This window comes from Lepidochelys olivacea (genome assembly GCF_965140295.1).
Source record: "Lepidochelys olivacea isolate rLepOli2 genome assembly, chromosome: 2".
Lineage (NCBI taxonomy): Eukaryota > Metazoa > Chordata > Testudines > Cheloniidae > Lepidochelys > Lepidochelys olivacea.
In genome coordinates, this window is record NC_140412.1 from 85,418,169 (window position 1) to 85,444,443 (window position 26,275).

A 26,275-nucleotide genomic window follows, 5' to 3' on the forward strand; every position below is an offset into this window, starting at 1 on the left:
GAAATATTTGTGTACATTTTTTGTTTTGAAAATGACCTATCTAGCATAAAAACAACCATTATTTCAGCTTTGCTAATTCTACTGCCCAAATAAAGAAAAAAAAAAGTGAAACTGAACCACAATATAAACTATAACAGAGAAATTGAAAACCCGTGCATAATACACTGACAAAACAAATTAAATTTAAAAAATTTGTGTTAAAGTTACAAAAGAGAGAACTTGTAAACATCAGGCTTTGGTTAAAAACAATCAAAAGTTTATTTAATTTGAGGTGTATGATTTATTTTGCTTTTTGTTATCAATAATGGCAATGTATCTTCTGAAGGATCTCTTTGCCTCTAATGTTGCATACAAATAGCAATGTTTCATTAAACAGTTATCTTTTTCATAGTAAAACCTAAGGGAAGCAAAGGACATATGCAGTATATCATTCTAAAAATAATTTAATTATTGCAGAAACAGTTATCAGTTCAAAATAAAAGATATAAAACTTTAAATAAATATTTTTCAAGAACATTACAAGAAAGAGGAGCTAAAAAAAGTAAGTCAGGTATAAATTGAAACATGAAGCATAGCTCAGTTTTTAAAATGTTTTCAAGAATGAGGAAACAGTTTATAAAATATTTATATTCTCCTAAACTTTTGCAATATATATATGCCTTAATATGCAGAATTTGTAAGATATTGAGACCATACTCAAAGTATTAACAGCATTTAAAAAAAGATGGAATTGTTGACTCTTTTAAAAGTGTAATTTTTAGAAATATAGACTATGTACCAGTCAACGTACCTTCTTCTCAGCGGATAGAAGGGCACATGACTATGTGGTAAGATATGCTGTATTTATACTTATTTACTTCAGTTTCCCTTGTTTTCTGATTTGTCACAGATCCAAAGTAGTATTTTCTTTCAGAAAATCAATCTGATTCAAAAGCATGTATTTCAAGTGATCTGCCCTGCTTCTCAAGGGGAATCAAAATACAGGAACACCTTGTGAAACCGAAGACACCACCATAATCTAATCAGAAGGCTAAGCACTATGAGGATTGCAATTTAAGTGTCTGTTTCATTTACATTGCCTTCTGAGTGCACCCCTCATAATAAAATCGTGTTCTAGAACTATGGGGAGTGGGGCAGTTTTCAAGTTAAGCTAAAAGATCCTACTTCATTTTCGTTGTGCAGAGCAATGAAATAATCAATGTGTTGGAATTTAAGAACCTCATTTCCCCAACTGGTCCAACCAGGTTGCAGGCAGCGAGCAAACAACTCCAAACATTCCGCATCAGGTTTGATATATTCTGTCAGAATCTCTGTGCAAAAGAAAAAAAAAAGAAACAGATGATGATGAAAAAGGAGAGAAAAAAAATCAATTTCCTCTGAGCTGTTGGGAGATGAAAAAAGGAATGTTGCATTAAAAAAAAAAAAAAAAGGACAGCAAATTAATTTCAAGGATTTCATCAACCAGCTTGACTATTTATAGTCAGAAAGTCATTTGAAATAAGTGCCCTTGAGATTTTGAACAATACTGTCAAAGCCTTCAATAGCCCTGATTTATTGGTTTTCATTTGGAGTCAGGGAATGAGGATTTCACTGCCTACACTGGTGACTTTTCAATTTTTCAATATTGTCATTGTAACATCTCCTGAGTACTGACTTGACTCTCTTTTTAAATACATGGACATTCAAAAAAAAAATATATAGTTTTCCTTCTTAAAGAGCAATTGCTTCTGATTATTTATTAGGGCTGCAGTACCCCCCACCTTTCGCAACACAAAAAGGATAAAGCAATTCGTGATGATATCCTATAAAAAGGTGAAGGAGAAACACCAGTTCAAGCATCTAGGAGGTAGTTAATACAGAGACTTCTTCATAAAACTAGAACCATTCTATCCTGGAAGCATTAGGAGAAAGATCTATTAAAGTGTTCTTTCCTTTAGTGATACAAATATAATCATATTTCTCCTACAATTTAGTATTTTTTAAATGTTTAAATCTAAATAAATAGATATTTTCTGTTAAAATACCAATTACTTCACTGATTATGAGGAATATTTGGTAAGGGGGGGGCAGGTAAGGTATCTTGATTGGTTGATTTTATCTGAAAGGTATTATTTCAAATATTTCTTACATTTTTGAATGGGGTACTTGTCAGACAGATCAATATAGCTTGCTGCTGGGTCAAAGGGATTCTTAATTGTTATGTTTCAGGGAGAAGGTTTAAAAGTACAAAAAAAAGCTTACTAAGTAAAAGGTTTTAAAAGGTGACACAGTATGTAGGAGTGGGAAAGCCTGAAAAATACCTCTAGAACAAAAATATGTCCCAGCAATGTAATTTTTACGTCTAACTATGACTAACTACAGAATTGAAAAAACTCCCCCTTTCTCAACTTTCCTCGAGAACTCATTCAGAATTTTCACTATTCCTCATGAAACATGAGGTATAGAAAACAGTTCATTATTATATCAGGCATTTTGTTACCTGAACTGATCTCTCCCTCTCACTATCATTTCAGAAAGCAGAAACACATCTAATCAGCATACATCAGAGAAAGGGTGGGAACATTTATGGCTAGAATCCATTGTTTGATTTTCAGGTCAGAGTTGCCCATCAAAGAATTACACTGTTCTATCTCATCTGTTCAAACGCACATCATGAAATGCTCCTGCTGCTGGAAGATGAATATTCTCCCAAAGATCTACTGTGTGGCAATCTTCCCACATGCTTTTTCTACCCAAACATTTTCCCTCCTCTGAAACCTGAAACCCACTTTAAACTCATTCTAATATTGTATTTTAAAAGTTTTTTTCCCCGTTAAAGTTTCCATACTTCTCACATTTTGGTACAAGAACAGGGCATGTAAACCTGCCCCAACTCTTTTAAAAACAAAAAAAACAAAAATTCTGTAGATGACTTATTCACATTGGGTTTTTTTGCCACATAATACTGCTATTACTAATAATCTCATATCGGAAAATCTATTCCTTTTAATAAGCAGGCTAGAAAACCTAATCCAATCTAACATTTGCATAAGCGTCTGGCAGGTTTAGAACAGAATGTGCATTCTGACACCAAGCCTGCTACACTGAACAGTGCTTTTTGATCTCACAAGAATTTCCCTCCCTCCACCTAATTAGACAGTTAGATAGTACTCCTTGAAAAATGTGCCTGTACCATTTTGCAAAGCCATCACCTAACAAAACAAAAAACAAAAAAAGTAAAACCTGTCATTCTTTTCCATGCTTTCTTTAGTTAAGGATTGTTTGTGTACGGATATGCTGCCAGTATTTTAACAAACATCTCCCAAAAAATCTATTCCCCCAATCTAAGAAAGCCCATCTACTAGGGTATGTGCCCTTCCAAAAGAGGGAAACTCTAAAGCCCCACGCTGTCAATAAATTTGCCCTGGGAAGAATTCTGCTCTTTTGCCTTCAACAGGGACCAGCGCATGCAGCGCTTATTGAAACATCAGCTCTTTAGTTTCTTTTCCCCATTTAGAAATAAAACCCACTTTTCATAACCAAAAAATCCAAATAAAGGAGACAATACCATTTGACCAACAAGGTTTTATTAAATATACATTTTGGAGAGGGAGAGGGAGAGGGAGAGGGAGTGTGTGTGTGTGTAAAAATGAGAGAGAGAGAGAGAGAATGAATGAATATTGTTGCCGCAACAGGAAGTCCAGCGGCACTAGTATTACTAATTATTGAGCATCAAAACTTCCATCTTCTGAAAATAATTTTAAAATACCTACTATCTGACACAGCACAAGGGAGAAATTACTTCCGATAGGGATTACTTAGCTGTAACTAGAGGTGTGACACCAACCTTTCCCTCAATTTTGGTGACAGAATTTAACCAGGGGTTCCTAGGAGTCTCTCCCACTTTCCCTTCCCCTACAGCCCCTAAAGATCCCACTCTAGTACATGATGACTGTGTGCACAGATGCAGCTAGATTATATTTACAATAATTCAAGCTATCACAATATAATTTTTCATAGCTTGGATTGGGTATTTACATAATCACATCAGGAAGTAACCTTCAGTGCAATGAAAATTAGCATATATAGAGGGCAATAACATGGCCATATTTTGTTGGTATAAAATCTAATGCGGCCAGTTTACTTGACCATTAACTTATAGCTTAAAATAGAATGTTATAATAGTATCTTTGTTAGGGTCTTATGGCCTTCCTACCTTCACAAGTATATGTTAACATACACTTGGGGACTGATCTTCAGACATTAAGCAAAACTTTAAGTTTTTCAACTAAGTAAGGACTGAAGGGTCAGGCCTTTGATACCAAAAGATAAAAAATATTATTTTCTCTAACGGCCACACATTAAAAATACTTTTACTTTTTCAGTTCTATTCACGATAAACACAAATGTCACTGAAAATCAATATTATTTTAACTTAAAAAGCCACTATCAACTTGCACATTTTGGGCCAAGTGTATTTTAGAACAACATTTATTTTAAATAAGAATTCAAAGAAAGGGTCGGTTTTTAAACAAGCAACCATTCCCCTGTAGTGTTTGAAACTCAAATACTGAAGTAGTAGGAACCTAGATAGGAAATGGTCTATATAAATGCAAGTGAAAAAACTTCATTGATTCATGGTCTGAAATGTAACCATAAAACAAACAGTGAAAGGAAATCAAATGACTGAAATTCTCTCATGTTTAGTAATATATTAGGAATATTGTTCACAACATGTGGGCCAGATTATCTGTGCAGACTGATTTGTGCTTAGCACAGGACCAGAGAAGGGTGGCGAGGAAGTGTTGGAGGTTGGGCAAAGGTGGCATTATGCCACCTAGCCTTTGTCTAAGCCTCCAGTTGGCTGAGTTCCAATTTATGCCTGGCTGCCAACAGCCCCACAGACTATTGCACAGCATGGTACCACATGGGACATAAGGACTCCCTGTACATGCCTTCTTTAATTCCCTCTGAGACATGTCTCTACAACATGGCTCAAGGGGCACAGAGCTGCTACAGGAAGCAGGTTTTCTCTGGGCTTCCAACTGTTTTGCTCTGCTAGAGCAGGGTAAAGTGGCTGGGGCAGACCCAAGAATAAGGCCCAGGATTTTTAAGTGGGCTGTCTTTTCATAATTAATAGCTTCTTTACAAACTGAGGAAGAAATATGAAATCTCAAGAGCCAGTATATGAACCCGTACAGAACAGTTTAAAAAAAAAATCACATTATTTGAAATTCAATATTGCTCAGTGTCCTCCATGTAAGAGAGCCACCCTTTATGTATCCTAGCAGCAACAATGAATTGGACTAGAAGGAAAACCTGCTGTTATTTGAATCAAAATCATAAGTGATAAAATTTCATTTTAAAGTATTTGCATAAAGCAGTTTAAGTACATTTATAATGACATATTAAAGCCGTGAGCACTAAACACAGAACATGTATCACCAGAAACCCCTACAGTCATGATTTCATAGTTAAATGCACTGCAGGAACCTGAATGTCTGCTTTTGATGGCTTGCTTTAATTTGCATCTTCCTCTTCCCCCAGAGAAATAAATTGTTATAATCAGTCATTAAATGGCTACATATGTACCAACATAAAACTTTACAATAGTAACAAGAAATCAAGTGCCAGACAGTAGCAATAAATACTAATATTTTTGGCTTTGTTGCTACTTAAACAAAAACACAAAGAATGTGTGTGTGAGTCATCAAGTTTCCTTCTCCCCATCCCCAAACTTCAGCTTCTGTTCATGTTGTTCTAAATAATCTAGGAATGTGGATCAGCTGCTCTCTACTGGCAAATCTAGAATACTGCCTTTGAAAAAACAAAAAAAAAAAACAAAAAAAACGCAACCACCACCCTGTGTAATACCACTACTAAGAGCATTTGCAACATCTTTAGACAGAAGCAACACCTTTACTCTTTAATTTTTGCTGTTCTAAGAGTAACCTTTACTTATTGAAAATATACATGTACATTAGAAAAAAAAGTGTAAATCACTGGCCAGATGATCTGTACTCAGTGGCAAATTTCTTCTTTCAGCAATAAAAATGAATAAAGTACAACAGGCATGCAGCAATTCTCCAAAAGAATTTTGGCATGTAATGTACACACATCTACATCAGATATTATGTGAAAGTTTATTTTATGTACCTTTATAGGAATATGATGTGGAGCTGTCAAGTGGTGCAGTAAGGCTGAAGGACACAGTGAAGCAATGGTATCCAAAATGAGTGTGTCTTTTTTTTGCAGTTCTGGAAACACTACAATATGACTGACTATAGTTTTTACTGTTCATGTTAATGTCAACACCTTAATGTGGTGTTTATTGGTCAAAACTACCAAACATCAATGTATTAAAGTATTTTTAATGGTTTTGCATGGGCAAATATTTTTTCCAGCAACGATTAAGCTATTTCGCACCTGGCAAAAATGGCAAATATCAACATTTTGCAATGTACTAACGTGAAATGTTTTCACATCACATTCTTCATTGTCAAAGTATCTCATGAGTGATATTTTCAGTTGAAATTTGCTAAACTGATCAGTCTCACACTGAAGATTGTGCACTAGTAACAGTAGATCGTGTGCCTATAGTTTGTACTACATAGTGGGCAGATATAAATGTACATGACTTTTTAACATAATACTTCTCCATTTGTCAGCTTTTGTACATACAACGTAGCCTCTAGTCTGCCTGGTAGACTGTTTTAATTTGTAATTGCCTATTCATGCAGTACTAACCTTTGAAATACACTAGAAACTAGCTTTTTAATTCAGTGGCACACATGCACAAGTGAGTGTTAGTGATCATAATACACAGCTTCATATTATGAAAATGCAAAAGCTATGAGAGAAAGCAGCGGCCTAATGAAATAGTGAAGACAAAGTCCACAAACAAGTCCTTGCCTCTAAACTGCAGATAAAGAGCATCATACAAGAGTCTCGACTGAAAACAGCAGATGCTGAAGTATAAATGGAAAGATCTCTGTAAGGTGCATTTGATTTTCATGGGACATGTAGCTTCTTCAGCCCTGTCAAGAAATTTGCCATCAAAACATATGCTGACATGATGAAAAAGACCAAATTTAAGTCTGGCAAGGGAAGGACAATCACAGCAGCTATCTGTCTTGAAACTGTTTTCTGCAGAGCCCAATCCTTAGCAAGATACAGAGAGGATGTTTCAATACCAGCTATTCTTAGTCTCCCATGGGTACCTGAGCCTATGTCCCTCTTACATGCTGATGTAACAATAAGAAGCACAGACAAAGCTGAATTAGGGAATCTGAAGGAATCCATGAGCTAAGAGCATGCAACAAAGAAATGACAGTGTATAGCAAAGACGCCATGGCTGTCATACAAATAATGGCTGGACACAAATTCCACACATTTGATGAACTGGCTCCTGAGTACTTCAGGCAGGTCCTAAAAGCTAATTCTATACCTGAAGTCTTTGACAGAAAACTGCAGAAAGACAGCATCAGACAGGATCTAAGGTTAGATGCAAGAAATACCAGGTGACTGGTGGACACTACATGCTTCCATGGAAAGAGTTTTTAAACATGGCATCCAAGAAGCAGTCACTTGTAAAATTTCTCTGTGAATATACAGTTCAAAATGCACCTGAGTGTGTAGGAGCACGCCAGCACAAACACTCCTTCTTGCTCGATGCATTTTCAATAATGAAGTAACAAAGTCCATCACCACTAAGTGTGTTGAAGTCCAATGGCAGGTCTACACTACGGGAGAAAGTCGATCTAAGCTACACAATTTGAGCTACACTTGCAGCATAACTCAAGTCAATAGAGTTTACATTTACTTACAGCGGGGTCAACGCTACGCATTGTCGACGGGAGATGTTCTCCCGTCGACTCCCCTTATTCTTCTCGTTCCAGTGGAGTACCAGAGTTGACAGGAGAGCGATCTACAGTCAACTTAGCGGGTCTTCACTAAACCTGCTAAACTGACCCTTATTGGGTCGATAGCCGCAGTATCAATCCACTGGTAAGTGAAGACAAGCCCCAACACTTGAACAGTACTCAAAAGGAAGTGGACACAAAGATGCTTCTGCACGCTTGTATGTGCCAGAGTGGCTTTTGGGTTTCTTGTGTGTCAAAGGAACTATAACAATTCGGTCATCTGACACACATGATTTGGATGTGCTGTTCACTACTTTCCAAAAATGGAATATGCAGATAACATGTGGCCTAACACAGGCACCACTACAAGCACAACTAACAAGCATTGTTTCATACTTGTGAAAACAATTTGTGGCACACTCACTCCTGACTTCTGCAACATACCTCTTGCTATACATGCATTAAGAGATAGAACGGTCTCATCCCTATTTGGTACTGGGGGGGAAAAAATCTGTGTTTAAATGTTGTCAAAACAAAGGGAGCTTACCACTTCAGAGATCTTGCCAAATTGGGAGAGTCTGACAGACAAGCTTCAATTTCTGGAGCAAAGCAGTACTCTATGACCAGAGCAAAAAAAGAAAACCCACAGAGACCTGAATTGTTTGCACCTCAATCTATTCATCAAAAAAGACAAGTCACTGGCCAAATTCCCCTCACATGAGGACAGTTTTGAATAGCATGTCAAAAGAGAATCTTGCCAAACAAAGATTTGGATGTCTTTGCATATAGGTAAACCAGATATTGGATCACCATTGCAACATATATGGAAAAATGTGTATGATCTACTTCCTATATTCTTCACGGGACCAATGGCATCTCAGCTCCTGCAAGGCCTTTTTTGTGCCTGTACCAGTAGGCATTGCTCTACAGTTAACTGCGTCTATAGTCAGAACAATCTTTACTTCATAGAACTGCGTACATGCCAAGGCAAGGAAGACTGTGGTAACGCACACTCTCAATAGAGATCAGGAAGATGATGATAATTATGTTGACTAGAAATGTCACCAGTCATGTTTCAATGATACCAGTACAAAATGTATTAGATTTTGTTTTACACTTTAGATTGTTGTTGTGATGCTTTAAAGTCACAAAGAAATCCAATTTTGTGTCTTGAAATAATACATAGTGCAATTACACTAACAAACAAAGGCAAATATTTCAAAGTGGTCATTTTAGTGTGTTGATAGTGTCACTATTTATTCCTGTTTCTATTCCACTTGACAGCTCTACATCATCTCTCATCTTAAAGTAGACATAATAAGCTTTCAAAATGACGTATGTGTGCACGCACATAGTGAGGGTACATTAAGTCTACCAAATCGTGGTGCCTACCACTCGCCTACAATGGCGTTAGTACCAGATATTTGAGTGACAAGCAAGAAGCACACAAATGAAAGATGAATACTAATCATATTTACTTGACTATAATTAATTTTGCCAAATCCCTGGCTTTAAATACTTTTGCTAATCCACAAAGTACAATATTTTGTTTTTAAGCCAGTTTCAGACCTGAATTCATATACATGAATTCACTAGTGTCATTTCTATAGTTTGTATCAGACACATACAGTATGAAGGAACTACTCTAGTACAGGATTCCTGTACTAATCTATACATAATAGTGTCACCATTCTGTGCAGTGTGGATATAAGGCACTAATGCAGTGGTTCTCAAACTTTTGTACTGGTGAGCCCTTTCACACAGCAAGCTTCTTGAGTGCGGCCCCCTTCCCTTATTAATTAAACAAAAAAACACAAATTTTTATATTAAAAACTATTATAAATGCTGGAGATAAAGTAGAATTTGGGGGTGGAGGCTGAGAGCTCACAACCCCCCATGTAATAACCTCACGACCTCCCTGAGGGGTCACAACTCCCAGTCTGAGAACTCCTGCACTAAGGGAAATCAGACATTTTGAGATGCAAGATCACCAGTGACCTAAGTCACTTCTGTCAGAATTGGATGGCAGTCTCCCTAGTACCTGACCAATGTCCAACACGGATGCGAGATAGTTGGCTGAAGTTCAATCCAAATAAGAAAATGATAGGTAGGGAGAAGCCTCTGGAGGGTCTGGTAGTGGTGGGGGTTGCAGCTGTTCCCTTGGGGGTTCTGTCTGCTCCCCCGATTCCCACATCACCCATTTCAAGATTGCCCACTCTCCCTCCACAATACTAGGGGCTTTGTGCATCCATTTTCCCATGCCAGGGTCTCTGCCCCCCATTTCCCCTTCAGCACTGTCTGTCTTCCCTCCATCCCCCACCCCTCCAAGCAGGATCTCCCATTCTCAGCACAAGGCCAGGGGCTCTGTTCCCCTATTCCTCTCTTCCCCCACTATATGGGTCCTGTTCCAACCCATTCCTCCTATGCCACAGGCTATGTGACTCCCCTCCCACAAATCATACTCACAGAATCATAACAATGTCAGGCTGGAAGGGACCTCGAGAGGCCAAGTCCAGCCCCCTGCACTGAGGCAGGAGCAAGTAAATCTAGACCATCCCTGACAGGTTTTTGTCCATCCTGTTCTTAACCTCCAACCTCCCTTGGATACCTATTCCAGAGTTTAACTACTCTTAGAGTTAGAAAATAGTTCCTAAAAATCTAACCTAAATCTCCTCTACTTCAGATTAAGTCCATTACTTCTTGTCTGACCTTCGATGGACATGGAGATCAATTGATCACCATCTTCTTTATACCAGCCCCTTAACATATTTGAAGAAGACTTTTTTAACCTTTCATCTTTAGCCAGCTTTTCTATACGATTTGCTATTTTTGTCACTCTCCTCTGGACTATGTCCAAAGTACCTTTTTCCCCCAGGATTGAAAGGGAGGGGAGCACTTCTGCCTCCCTCCCCACCACAGAGCAGGAGTTGTGGAGGCAGGACACTAGAAGGGAGAAATGAAGGCTTCTTCTCTCCCTCTGTCTGCCCCTACTGGCTGAGCATCTATAACACAGCTTTCATCAGGAAGAGAAATTATTTCTCTTCTGTCTGTCTGGAAGATAAATCAGTCAGGGTGTCAACCACATTAAATTCTATTGGGAGGATGAGCAGGGGTTATGCTGGAAGGCATTAAGGGTACCATCAACAAGTTGCAAAAAGAAAAGGAGTACTTGTGGCACCTTAGAGACTAATCAATTTATTTGACCATAAGTTTTCGTGAGCTACAGCTCACTTCATCGGATGCTCAAATAAATTGGTTAGTCTCTAAGGTGCCACAAGTACTCCTTTTCTTTTTGCGAATACAGACTAACACGGCTGTTACTCTGAAACCCATCAACAAGTTGTTTGAACTGCAGACAAAGTGCAGAGGTACATGAAACTGTGGCTGCACTGAACAGATGACAGCAACTCCATATATTCCCCATTTCCCCCCTGATCAATAGGATTCTGCCCACTGATAACTAGATCACTTCCTGAAATTTTGGAATTGATCTAATGCACCATTCAAAAGTTATCACATTACATACACTCAACTCGACTGCATTTCTGTTTGTCTGTAAAGCCTTTCCAAGCTTGGCCAGTAAAGTCTTAAGAGGTCTGAGCCCCAGCTGCCTCAGTGACCACGAATCTTGCAATCATATAGATCAGTCCAGGCACTCCCGTTAATCAACCAGAAAGATTTAAATTCTACGGCTTATTGCAGGACATTGCTGATAGATGGTCAAGGATTCAAGCTTGATTATATTTCAGATTACTAAATTGTGCCCAATTACTTGTCTCCAGACACATGTATATTAACACCCACTACTAACAAAACAAAAAAAACCCCAAAAATAAACACTTCAAAAACTCCCTCTCAGACAAGAGTGAAAAGGAGTTGAGACTAGTACCCTGTCCACAGACAACTCTGCTCCTCAGACACAATGCAACTTTCTACCATGAGAGTAAATCTTGTCAGTGCAGGAGACAGAGCTTCTTGGGGGTTGGACCAAGAATGTGGAACAAATTCCCACAGGAACCAAGAATCACCTCCAATCTCATCACCTTCTACTCCAAGTGCAAGGCACACTTCTTCAACCTGACTTCTACACCAGAAATACATAGCATTATATGCATATGATTTTTAAACCTACAATAACCAACACTACATTGCACACACAATTTCCCCCCTTGGGAGAGGATGAACTGAAGAACGAACCACACATGACAAATGTTAGTCATGTCATTTAATGGACCACTGGAAGGCGCTCAGATACTACAGTTATGAGGTCAGTATAATTACCTATATAGAAGAGTAATCAAACTAGGATTTTGTCAGAAGTGCGTATGGAGAGAAGTGTGGGCTACATTAAAGTTGAAAGACTTCTACTTTGCACACCCTGTCATCAAGCTCTCACACATTTAAATCCAGTAATTTAACTCAAACTGATCTCATTTATGGTAGTTCAAGGTGAGAGACGCAGTCTCTTCAACAGCCAAGACCCAAACCAGTTAGAGCTTTATAAAAATCAGTCAGTGACTGGATTTACACCCAAAACCTAATATGGATTCGGTGCAGTGGCCAGAGAACAAGTCTAACAGGTTCCCTGTGGTTACTCGCACCTTCTGCAGATGGAACATGAAGAGTCTTCAAGTATAGCATATTTCAATGATACAATCCATAAGTTCATAGATTCCAAGGCCAGAAGGGCCACTGTGATCACCCACTGTAGTAATATAGGTCAACATTAGATTTGGGTGAACCACAGTTTTAAATTAAGTTGGGATATTAGCATGAGCAATGGGCTCAAAGCATGTGACCAAAAAGAATGAGTTCATGTGAAAGAAGGGTTGTGTTAAACTTGTAGTGACCCTTCAAAATATCAGTGTTATCTTAAAGTATGGGCTGAAGTAAGAGAAATAAAACACAGTTAATTGGATACCAAGTGCAGTAAGTAATTTGCTATATAAGAAACTGCTTCATCTGGCCTTAACTGAGGTCTGATAATTGGCAATGTCATTGCTTGTTTGTTAAAAAGAGAATAAAGTCAACTCTTAAAGCGTTCATGGCTAATACCTGTCTGACCAAGTTGAAGCCAACCAATATGGGTCTAAGCACTCCTGGAGTTTAGCCTATTTATAAGTATCTTGATCAAATGCTTAGAAGTGTTTTGTTATTGTTTGGATGTACTAAATTGCTTATTATTTAGGCAGGTTTAGAGCAATTATAAATAGCATTTGGCCTTTAGTTTTACCCGGCATAAATAATAATACTTCCAAAACACTTAGTCTGACCTCCTGTATAACACAGGCCACAGAACTTCCAAAAAATAAATTCCTAGAGCATATCTTTTTGAAAACATCCAATCTTGATTTGAAAATTCATCATTGATCCGCCAGAGCCCCAGTTTGCAGACCCCCTTGGCACTGTGTACAGGTCAAGAGATTCTTCAGACCTAGCATGAGCAAGGGCTTGGATGGGAGGCACCTATAGTCTAACTGATTGGCTGGAGATCAACCCCTGTAATGTATAATGGTTATTGGTAATTAATATGGGTATGGTCTACTTGCTGTCAATTACTGTCATTTTGTTAAAAGTTATTTTAATTAAATCTGTGGTTTTAAAAAGATATACAACATACCCAAGGTTTTGTGCTATATGTGCATATTCTGTGTATGAAAAAATAAATAAATCTCTTCCACAATTAGGTGTCCCAGAAAGAAAAGACTGGTAGTTTTAATTAAGTAAGCAATAACCAGTCTATTTTATGTATTCCCAGCCAGGGAAATGCTGCTCACCACACAAAGGAAAGAACTCAGGTCATCTGGAACTATTTCATACAGAATGCAGGAACAGAGCAATTTTGAAGTAGTTATAAAACTAGAAAACAAATGCAAAAAAAAATTTTTTTTAAATTTAAGACCTCTGTCCAAAAATTTCAAACAGAGATGCCCAAACTTGGGTGCCTAACACCCATATTTAAGGAACTAAATGTGGCAGGATTTTCAGAGATGTTGAACACTTGTCATTCCTATTGACCGCATTTGCTTGACATCTCTGAAAATCAGGCCACTTATTTGGCATCTATATATGGATTTAGGTGCCTAACTTCAGACATTCAAGTTTGAAAAATCTTGGTCTATACAAACACTATATTGTAGAGAGGTGTTCAAAGAACATACCAGTAAGAGGAGGTTTGTGTGAATGAAGAGTGCAGGGTACGCTGACAATTAATTTGTGGTCTGGAATTGGAAGTACTTCCACGTCTGATTTCCTGTTGTATAAAATCAGAAGAAAATAAATGAGATTTCTCAATCAATACTGTGATACAGGTACGCGTTTTCATGGGGTTTTGTCCCAAATGGGATATAAAAACTACAGAATACTCATTCACTATCAGACTTCACCGCAAGCCTTGGGGAAGCTAAATATCTAAATGTTGAGTATATTTGTTTTCCTGAAAGCTAAAGGTCAGTTTATGACATTTCAGAGGCTTTGAAGAAAATATAGGTAATAAAGGGATAAAACAAGAGGGGGAAAAAATCCAAACTAATCAATAGCTCTGTCACTTTTCAACCGCAGAATATCACTGACTTTAACCAAAAGAACCCAAACCACACCCCTACATTATGTGCATACACAAATACATACACACTGGCGCTCTGCTATGGTGAGGAATGCACAGCACAACCCCACCCACTTGTTCCTCCTGATTGGGGCCACCTGTTCATTTGACTGGTCCCCCAGTGAGAGAGAGAACAGACAAAGGACTGCTCTAACTTCTGATGGCAGTCAACAGCCCCAGGCAGGTAGGACTGCAGCTGAGAAGTGCCAGCAAGGGGAAGCCATGTCCCCTTTCCCAGAGCCATGCGCCATACACTGGCAGCTGGGAGAGACAAGAGCTGCTTTGGTCACTCTGTGCCACTGGAGAATTCCCCTTTCACTGAGATGATGCTCCCAAGGGTGACTGTGCCAACTTTAGGAGCAGTATGCACCAGGTGAGGGGCAAAAAGTGACTGGTATGGCATAGATACATGCCTTAGTGTACAGGTACAGTATCACAAGTGTAATTTGTAGAGTCAAAATGACTAAGAACTTAAAAACTGGATTGTAACACATCACAAATCCCACTGATGATTACACCTGGTGATATTCTGAACAAAAAAAGAGCTCTCAACCTTGCTTATAGCTGTTTCCATCGCTTCACACTGACTAAACAGAGATTCTAGGCTCCAGAGTGACACATAGTGACAACCCTGAAAGCTTATTATATAGCTTATATAAGAATGACAAATGCAAAAAGAACAACCACTTAGAAAAATACTTACTAAAAATAGTCTCTCCTACCTTAATGGAAAATCTATTATTCCTTGAACTCTCCCCAACACAAGGACTTCATAGGGTTTCTTGTGGGAAGAATCTAATGGAAATACAAATTCTCCAGATCTGGTAATCTGACAAAAAGAAATGAGAAATAAATTTTGCATGTGACTTGGTATACAACAGGTATATGTTTTTCTGTTAGTAATTATTAATCTCTTTCCCCACCTCCCCAAAATGAAGATATAAAATTTCTGCCTCCCAGTGAAAAAGTAATGACCTTTAAATACAAAAAACACTAAGGGACAGAAAAATTACAGAAATATGCAGAAAAGCACCACGTTGCATGCCCCACCCACCAAAAGCAAACAGATTCAGAACTTACTTTCACCCAGTGCCACTCAGCAAGAGTCTTCACAGACCAATGAGGATAAAGTTCATCCCTAACAAAACGCAGGTGCTTCTGTCTATTGGTCACCCATGTGACCACAAGACAATTTGGAGCAGCTAGCGATGGTATGGGAATTTGCTTGATTTGCCAGGAAGACAAGTGGTTGTATCTGTACCTCAGTATATTTCAGAAAGTGTATTAGCAAATACAAAACTAGTATAAAAAACAACAGTGAAAGGCGCTATATAAAGCCCCAACTCTGACATTCTTCTTTAAGAAACATTTCCTGAATATAAATAAAACCCCACAGTTAAATAAACTTAAATATGAGTCAAGAGTGACATCCAGTGGCCAAATATGTTGGATGCTTTTGAAAAAACCCCACACATATGGATTATATATATATATATAGGTTGTAATTTTTATCTAAATATTTCTCCCATTCCCAAAATAGATCAGCTCTGTAAGAATTCTACTTTTGAAAAAGGCTGAGTTCCAGTCTTAATTTTGATAAAGATTACTGCTTTTAATCCAATACTCTCATTTGTACACCAGAATAAACTATTTGATGACACAATAGTTTCTGTTTATATTGTAGTTTCCACTCAAGTCAATACCATTCACTCTCGAATAAGAAATCTCCCATCTGAATGAAAAGCAAATGGAGTAACCTACAAGCGCAACAGTAAGACTGTTACAGTAATCCAGGAGTTCATACTTGTTACTGGGTTGGTGAAATCTAATTATAGAACATATTGCCAGTTTGGGGCGTCTGCCATGAGGTTAGCACTCATGGTTGTGAGCCACTCCAGACAACATGACATTACATACAATTTTTTTTTCTTTTAAAAAGAGAGTAGCTCCTGTTTCCCTCCATTTCCCAATGCCGCACAACCTTAACTGACTACACCAACATGTCTTACTGACAGACATACTTCACTTTAAAAGTCTGTAATGTGTTACTACCATTTAAGAACACTTGAAGAGAGTTAATGTTGTGCATATGAGTGTGATTTTCAGGATTGCATTGGTATGTATTGTCTGTGGCTGAATGCTAAAGCAGTTTATTTCAGAAGAGGCGACTGGAACTCTATTTGGATTTTATGATTAAGAGGCAAAGCATGGGGTGTGGATATTAATGATTTAAGTAACAAATTATTTAAAAAAAAATTGCAGACAGGATAGAATTGAAGTTAAGTATTTCCTGAGTTGGCAATTTTTTTGGTCTGGGTTTCAAAATTAAAAACACCAGACTAATCCTGTGACATTAGAAGTCTGAATTTTTTTTTAATTGCAAGCTTCCAGAACTACAGGAGAGAAACTATATCAATATTCACTTTGGAAAGTTATAGGTCCAAATTCTCCACCATTTTCACCACTTCTACATGGTGGTGAGTCTATGTAACAAACTGAGTCCTGGTGGAATAAAATGTATGTAGCTCACTTAAGAAATAGGGCCATAAATTCTAATGTAATGACTTTGCAAACTAGAGTTCTCAGCAGCTGACCTCATTATGCCTGAGAATTTCAGTACTGTATTATTAAATTTTCTACTTCTACCAATCAAGCAGAAAATCAAACCCAAAACAAAAAAATTCTGAAGTTTCTAAATTAGGCCCCAGTCCCGCAAACACTTATGTAATGCACTTAACTTTGAAATCAACAGTAGTACTCAGGGTAATAAAACTGAGCACATGCGTAAGTATTTGCAGGATTGGGGTTTTGCTATAAAATTGGCTTGAAGCTCTCCTGGAAAGTAATTTAAGTGCCAATACTGTCAACTCTTTGGCACATGAAGCATTTGACTAGTCTCAATGAAATCCATGAGATTACTCACATGCTTCAAGTTAGGCAGATGTCAAAAAAAGTGTTTGATAACTGCTAGCTTAGGCCCCGATCTTGCAGTGTGTTGGATTGTATTACCATATAATCAACTGTATCTGTGTGGAGGTAAAAAACCAAAAATAAAACACATAATCAGAACTTTGCAGGAACACTGCAACAGCACATGAACAAAATCAAATGTGGGGTTTGGTGGGGTTTTTTTTTTTGTTTTTAAATAACAGTATATATATATATATATATATATAAATTTACAAAAAAGTTACCGGTTACTTCTTTTAACAGACTTGTTCTGCCATGGTGGATCTATCACAATTACATCATATTTATTCTTATCTAGAAAGAAAGTAAAATTGAAAGACTAGTTTTAAAACAAAAGCTAAAATTGTTCCCCAAAGTTTAAGCAACCTAATTACAAAGACCAGAAGACTAGACTGTGCAGAAGAGGGGCGATATTCTATTTTGCTTTCAAAAATAACTAAAATGCTTCTAACTACTTTAACTTACTACTCTATAATTATCATTTTGAGGACACTGTGTCAGACTAAGATATTTTTCTGTTTTGATGGGTCACTGGGTCAGCTATTAATGATTTTTAAATGGCTGATCAGTTAGAGCTATGGTTTTAGGCCACACTCAGATTCTGCTATGTTTTGTCACGTTGACTACTTATGTATTAATGTTTCAGCTATTATCCTGCCAGTACTGTAACCACCACTTTAATGGTCATAAGAGAAAAAAACCCTTAAAATTCTTTATCTAAATTCAGATTTCTTTCTGACAGAATTTGGCTTAGATTACAATTTTATTCAGTTAAAAATACTGAATGAGATACCCAGTGTATTTAAAAGGCACAAACTTTAATTATTCACTGTGGAAGAGTATGTGTAAAGAATGATGAAACAACCCATCATTCTAAGTTTTTAAGAACAGATTAGACCAGGCATGGGCAAACTATGGCCAGTGAGCCTTGTATGGGCTTTCAGACCTTTCAGTCCAGACCTCGAGCTCCCAGTGATCCTGCCCCACTCCGATGCTCCAGCCGGGGAGTGGAATCCTGAGTTTTCTCCACGCCATGACTTCCAGAAGCAGCAACATGTCCCCCCACTCCAGCTCCTACACGTAGGGGCAGCCAAAGGGCTCTTGCATGTCTTTATCAAAATATGGGTGATTTCTTTTTAATTTTAAGATGGAATATTGGAGAGTGGAAAATAAAAGTAACTATCAAGTCACAGCTTATTGGTTACAGCCTAAGTAATTTATTCTTTTGGTAATACACATGAAGGAATTAATGCTGGGGGGAAAAAATTCTCTCTCTTCTTAAATACCTTGTCATATTGTAGTTATAAATTATTCAAATGAGTAAACAGCACATTCATTTAATGGATTATTGGGGGAAGCACAGAAATAAAGTGCTTAGCTAATTAAAGCAGCATTAGTCTGTTGAGTTTCACACAATACACTGCAGATGAGATTTTCAAAGGAGCCTAAGGGATTTAGAAACCTCTCAGAAAGTTGGGTAACTAACTCCCATATGCATCTTTGAAAATCCCAGCCAATCTGCATGAAGAATAGCTCATTCTCAAACTTCCAATGGTAGCAGCTTGCTAATGTGTTCCCTACTACCAATACTTCAATCCATATTGAAGTCTAATGTCAAGATGATTACTTGAGAAGGGGCTCTGTGGCTTAACAGACAACATATTCCAACAGTGAGCAGATTGATGGGCTACTGACAAAAAGAGAAAATTTTAAGGAGTAAAGATACTTACAATTCATAAGTGGTTGCATGCAGGAAATATCAGATAAAAGGAAACTGCTTTTTGGCGGCACCAGGTACTTCTGCCCCATTAAATTTATTATCTTTGCATAGTCTGTATCGTTCTCTGTAACGCATGAAAGCAGATCCTGCTCTGGAATGGATGTTTCCTCATCTATAATTTGTGCAGATCTGTGGTCATTCTCATTCAGAGAAGGAAAATGTTTTGCCATTTCACATAATTCAGCCATCCCACAGCCAACATGTCCTGTAACAACATTCTTGATACTACTCTGTTTTGCAGAAATGGGGTGAAGAAAACCACTTTTGAGTCCTTCTTCGATTAAACACCTGGTTCCTTCCAATATCAGCCCCCTAATCTGTACAGTAATAAGAGATACAAAGCAGAGGGAAAGGATCTTTGAAACGTCTGGTTGATATCTCTGGAGAATTAAACAGAAATTTCATACATATTTGCTACACTGCAAATCTGCAGATCATCATCAGGACCCGTATTGAGACAAACAAATTTACAATCAGGAAAACTGAGGATGTCAGTATCCAGAAATTTTAATATGGTATCTTTCCAGAACCTTAAACTCACTTTAAACACAACAGGTTTTATGCATTAAACTAAGAATGATTAAAAAAAAAAAAGTTAGTGAGTCAAATTATTATAACTTGTTTTTAGTGACCATCTAAACGACACCCTCTTAGGCCCTGATCCTGGAAGTCATTCATGCAGGCAGATCCTTGAACTTGCACAGAATCCCAGTGACTTTAATTGAGAATCTGGTTATGCACCTCTCATTGACGATTCCGAGCCTCAAATTACTACCTGCATCCATAATCATCAAGACCCCAATATTTTCAATTACCGTATATACTCGTTCATTAGCCCATTTGTTTATCAGCCGACCCAAGATGGATAGGTAAAAACAGTAAAAACTGTATGACTCTTTCATAAGTCGACCCTATATTTCAGGGGTTGGCAAATTTTGGCGCCCAGCCTGTCAGAGTAAGCCACTGGTGGGTCGGGACGTTTTGTTTACCTGGAGCGTTCACAGGCACAGAGCCCCTCAGCTCCCTGTGGCTGCTGTTCACCGCTCCCATTGGCTGGGAACGGCAAACCGCGGCCACAGGGAACTGAGGTGCTCTATGCCTGCAGATGCTCCAGGTAAACAAAACAAAAATGTATTAGATATTCAATTCAACGATTTCACAGAGTTTAAAATCATCAAATTTTGGTGTAGACTGTTTATAAGCCGACCCCCGCTCTTTGAGTCACATTTTTACCAAAAATATTTGGCTTCTGAATGAGTATATACGGTATAAACCAAAGAATACTGTCCATTTATCAGTGTTGCCAACTATCATGAATCTTACAATATTTATTATTGTTTTTAAAGCCCCCAGCTCCTGGAATCATGAGATTGTGTGGGAATCTTAACTTTTAAGTAAATTTCTAGCCTTTATGGTTACAATGAACTTTTAAAGGATCAAACATGAGAAGGCAAATAACAAGAACCCCATATTTATTATTTTTAAAGTCTCACGAGTAAGCCAATCTGAATATTTTTGAATACTTGGGGTTGGCAATATTGGAATATAATTATAGTCTTAGCATACACACATTCAGGAATACCAATGAATGAACAAGGGGTTCCTAAAAAAAAAAACCAAACAAAAAAAACACCTTAAAAAAATGCAGTTGCTCTGTTCCTACAACAGCTATGAATAAATGTTAAAACAATTTGAACTTACTTATCCTATGGAGAGGAACAACCTGGGGAGGTTAGCTTTTACTGCTCTAAATGCAAAGTTTAATTTTCTAATGGTTTAAAAAGAGGCTAGTAGAGATGACTAGTGTTTCATTAATGGCTACTGTTTGATTACACCTTCATTAAAAAAAAAACCCAAAGTTGTGCACATAGCTAGTATCGGCAACCAAGAGATTTTATCACTTGTCCATCTTTCTCACTCCCTCATGCACTGTTTTTATTTTGCCCCAATTTTGCAAAGTGCTAAGCTCACATTTAACTTCACAAACAGTGATCTCATTGGATTCAGTTCATGAGGTATGTGCATAAGTCTTTTCAGAATCAGGGTCTTAAACTGTAAGCAATTTGGAGCAATGCATTTGTATAGCACCTAGCATACTGAACCCCTAATCGGACTCAGACCCCTGGATCACATTATATTATAAATAATTTTAAGTTTAAAGCATTTTGAGATCTGTAGATAGGTGATGTTACCTGCATAAACAGATCACAAAGTTTGGTTGAGTATACAATGGGGATCCTATACATATATTGTGATGTAATATAAAAATTATGTATCTTAATATTTTAAAATAAAATTTCAAGAGAAAAATAAAAATATAGTGATTATCACCAATTTCAGGAGAAAGGAATGCAAATACACCTCTCAATTGAGGAAAGTATTACTATTCAGGAAACACATAAGCATGTGCATAAGTGCTTTCCTGAATTGATGCCTTAAAAATCTATTGCTTTATGCATCTGGCTTATATATTTTTTTTTAATTATGTCACATGAAAGCGCCAATGTTTAACCACAGAATCAGTGTATACTTGTTACAAACATAATCTAAAAAAACATGTATTTCTAGTAACGTGATCATGTATAAGAAATATGTCACAACGGTGTTAATGAATCCATCTGACACCAAATATTAATGTCTTCACCCCATCAAAACTGTGTTTGATAATTCTTTCAATATATTTTATCTACTTTTAAAAACTACACAAACTAATGTTCTACAACACTGATTTTTTTTTGTTAGTAATAAATTTTGACAGTCTATATGTGATATAGATCTTGTTTGCAATCAAACAGAACTGAGGAAACTACCATTTATATAACATTTTCTTGCTTTTTACAATCAAATTTTTCCATGAATTAGATTCAGTGTTGGATAGAACACAAATCATCACTTTACTGTGCATTTCTACTCTTATAAATGAAATGTCAAGACTAAAGATTCCTACTCAAAAAAGAAATTAAACTCCTCTCACACATCCTCCCAAGTCAACTCACCTTCGAAGATGAGCACAATTTTTTTTTAAAAAGCCACATTTAAGTAACTTCACATTTCTACAATAATAATTTTCCATTTACCTGACTGACATGTTTAAGCTCAAATCATTTTACAAATGTTAAAAAAATTAAATACAAACTATAAAGTTTCAAAAACTAAAGCAAGGAAAATTTTGGAAACATCATGGGCCAAACAGGATACTATAAAAGATGTTAAAGAATGGGTAATTCTGCCCCTCTCCAGTGGATGTGACACATCAGAGCATCTTTGTACGGAGTTGGGGAATAATCTCAGTTCAGCATCCAATATACACATCATTAGAACTGTTTATACTGCCCAGGCTCAAAACCAGCATCTGTAGCATTTTCTTGCTGACATTACCTAGCTAGCTAAGTCAGTGCTTGCTCCAGGAGGTTCAGCGACCTAGAATATCAAAGGTGTTATGTGAAACCAGTTTCTAGCTCTTTGAAATTTCTCAGCAGCAGTTTGATTTTTATACAAACACACACACACACACTTAAAATAGTCTCAGTATTGAGTCCTCCACTTGGGGACTGGCGAGACCAAATATTGCTTTAGCTGTAACGAACTGAAATTACAAGACACATGCTCCATATATTTTGGAATAGTTTCAGAGGGTTTATATTCAATAAATTACCTATAGATACATACCGTACACTTGTCATTATTACTATTGCTCAGGCTTACCTTTGTATGGTATTCTAAAGCATCCAGTTCACCTTGATTGAACACACTACACTTTCTTTTATTTTTCTGCAGTGAAAAAAATATGACAAAAAAAAAAAAAGAGGGAGTCAGCTGTGCTACTACATGGCATAAATATGCAAGAGAAATACACACATGCCTTCAGAGCTTGTAACAATTTGCCATACCCTTCTTTATTATGAACTTAAGTCCTGTATCAAAGTCATCTTCTCTTGGTGCCAGAGTAATTTTAAAATCTAGGCTGATACAAATAAAGTAATAAAATAATCTTACCTCACATGTTTGCCAATGCTATTCAATGATACCTATGCCACCTGACAGCTCATATTAACTCCAATCTTCACTGCTTAGTTTTTCTGTCTCCCTTGGGATAATGCTATGAAATCTTTGTTTGCTTGCCAAGCCCAGGCTATTGGCAACAAGAAAGTGTCACCTAACTCCAGAAAGCGACAATTATTGATTTATCCCAGACATCATATACGCAAAATTTAAAGGGAACAGACACACCTCATATTTCTGTATTTCAATGAACACTACATGAAGCACATCAGCAAAACTGTCAAAAAAAAACTTCAAGCCCATGCACAAAATATATTTATCCACCCTTACCATGTTAATTAAAAAAAAATAACCCTCAAAATGACTTAATCATCCTTGGCAAATACACTTGTCACAAGGCTGTATTTAAAGAAAATTTAAGTATAGTCCTGCAGTTGTAAAACAGTATTTGCAATTAAAGTAAAAAGAAAAAAAAAAGTTGGGTTTTGTTTGGTCAATAAATGAAGTGCAATAACAATTGGCAAAATCCAGAGATCCATCATTTTGCCCATCTTCATTAAATTTTCAATAATACAGCATGAAGAGTATTTAATATACACAGTAGAACCTCAGAGTTACGAATACCTCGGGAATGGAGGTTGGTCGTAACTCTGAAATGTTCGTAATTCTGAACAAAACGTTAAAGGTTGTTCTTTCAAAAGTTTACAACTGAACATTGACTTAATACAGCTTTGAAACTTTACTATGCAGTAAAAAATTCTGGTTTTAACCATCTTAATTTAAATGAAAAACAGAACTTCCCCCCTTTTTTTTTTTTAGTAGTTTACGTTTAACACAGTACAGTACTGTTTTTGCCTCTTGTTTTTGGTCTCTGCTGCTGCCTGATTGCACACTTCTAGTTCCAAGCGAGGTGTGTAGTTGACTGGTCAGTTCATAACTCTAGTGTTCATAACTCAGATTCTACTGTATACACCCTAAACCTATTCAGTTACTCCAATGGACATACACTCTTCTGAGTGTGCCTGGATATGCAGTAACAGCTTCAATACAGAAAGGCAAACATGCCAACAAATGCTGTAAAAGTTGCAGTAGCGTCAGAAAACAGTGTGCAAATGAAAGGTGCTTTCTTAACAACATATCTGCACCAACAGCATTTTCAGAGATATAGCTGTTTTTTTGACTAACGAGTTGTTATTAATTTAAAATCAGTAGTGAGTTGCATTCTTTTCAGTCTTACATATAAATCAACAAAATTGCGAAGTTTCTGCAGCTTTGTTACTGATGGTTAGGCGTTAGCCAAAACACAAACAAACAAAACCCCAACAACTTGATCTCAGATCTGAGTCTGAGTTTGTAAAAAATGGTTGTTAAAAAAAATAGATATGCCAGTTATTTATAAATTGAGCAAGTTTAACCAAGGAGTCATTCAAAGTTACTTTTTACAAAATATAACTACTGTAAGGTTATCTAAGCATCTGAAGTTCCACTACAAATCTTTGTTTTCAGTCTTTCCTTCCTAACACTGCTCTTTTGGGCTGAAATGGTTGACGATGGATTTCAGCCAAAGGTATTCTTTTTAAAAAGTTTGAGTAGAAACTACCCAGCCATTTTAGAAATGCTATTTACAAGAAAAAAAAAATAGATGAGCATATCCTCAGATATCAACAGAGCTCCATTGAAATCAGTGAATTTACACCATCTAAACACCTAGCCACAGATTTATTTTAGAACGGAATAATTATGGGGGGGAGGGGAGAGTTAAAATAATTTTAAAATAGCAGAACACAAAAATTCAAGCTCTTCTTGACCTGCTGCTCACAAACCGGGAAGAATTAGTAGGGGGAAGCAAAAGTAGATAGGAACCTGGGAGGCAGTGACCATGAGATGGTCGAGTTCAGGATCCTGACACAAGGAGGAAAGGAAAGCAGCAGAATACGGACCCTGGACTTCAGAAAAGCAGACTTTGACTCCCTCAGGAACTGATGGGCAAGATCCCCTGGGAGAATAACATGAGGGGGAAAGGAGTCCAGGAGAGCTGGCTGTATTTTAAAGAATCCTTATTGAGGTTACAGGGACAAACCATCCCGATGTGTAGAAAGAATAGTAAATATGGCAGGCGACCAGCTTGGCTTAACAGTGAAATCCTTGGTGATCTTAAACACAAAAAAGAAGCTTCCAAGAAGTGGAAGATTGTACAAATGACTAGGGAGGAATATAAAAATATTGCTCGGGCATGCAGGAGTGAAATCAGGAAGGCCAAATCACATCTGGAGTTGCAGCTAGCAAGAGATGTTAAGAGTAACAAGAAGGGTTTCTTCAGGTATGTTAGCAACAAGAAGAAAGTCAAGAAAAGTTTGGGCCCCTTACTGAATGAGGAAGGCAATCTAGTGACAGAGGATGTGGAAAAAGCTAATGTACTCAATGCTTTTTTTGCCTTTGTCTTCATGAACAAGGTCAGCTCCCAGACTACTGCACTGGGCAGCACAGCATGGGGAAGAGGTGACCAGCCCTCTGTGGAGAAAGCAGTAGTTCGGGACTATTTAGAAAAGCTGGAAGTACACAAGTCCATGGGGCCGGATGCATTGCATCAGAGAGTGCTAAAGGAGTTGGCGGATGTGATTGCGGAGCCATTGTCCATTATCTTTGAAAACTCATGGTGATCGGGGGAAGTCCCAGACGACTGGAAAAAGTCTAATGTAGTGGCCATCTTCAAAAAAGGGAAGAAGGAAGATCCTGGGAACTACAGGCCAGTCAGCCTCACCTCAGTCCCTGGAAAAATTATGCAGCAAGGAATCAATTCTGAAGCACTTAGAGGAAAGTGATCAGGAACAGTCAGCATGGATTCACCAAGGGCAAGTCATGCCTGACTAATCTAATTGCCTTCTATGACGAGATAACTGGTTCTGTGGATGAGGGGAAAGCAGTGGATGTGTTGTTCCTTGACTTTAGCAAAGCTTTTGACACTGTCTCCCACAGTATTCTTGTCAGTAAGTTAAAGAACTATGGATGAATGCACTATAAGGTGGATAGAAAGTTGGCTAGATTGTCGGGCTCCATGGGTAGTGATCAATGGCTCCA

General features: G+C 37.5%; 1 protein-coding gene across 3 annotated transcripts in view; it reads right to left on the reverse strand.

The window, feature by feature from the left end:
• Positions 1-568: 568 nt before the first annotated feature.
• The window catches only part of METTL4 (methyltransferase 4, N6-adenosine), a 28,706-nt gene continuing 2,999 nt past the window's right edge, over positions 569-26,275 (reverse strand). For 2 of the 3 annotated variants that reach the window (XM_084618737.1, XM_084618738.1), the window contains exons 3-9: positions 22,901-22,966; positions 19,146-19,512; positions 17,640-17,709; positions 15,526-15,700; positions 15,168-15,274; positions 14,003-14,094; positions 569-1,310 (exon numbers count right to left, since the gene is read on the reverse strand). In XM_084618737.1, coding sequence (XP_084474863.1) covers positions 1,141-1,310; positions 14,003-14,094; positions 15,168-15,274; positions 15,526-15,700; positions 17,640-17,709; positions 19,146-19,512; positions 22,901-22,966 — 1,047 coding nt within the window. In that variant the 3' untranslated portion in view covers positions 569-1,140. The remainder of the gene's footprint in view (positions 1,311-14,002; positions 14,095-15,167; positions 15,275-15,525; positions 15,701-17,639; positions 17,710-19,145; positions 19,513-22,900; positions 22,967-26,275) is intronic. The other variant, XM_084618736.1, reaches the window with a different exon arrangement.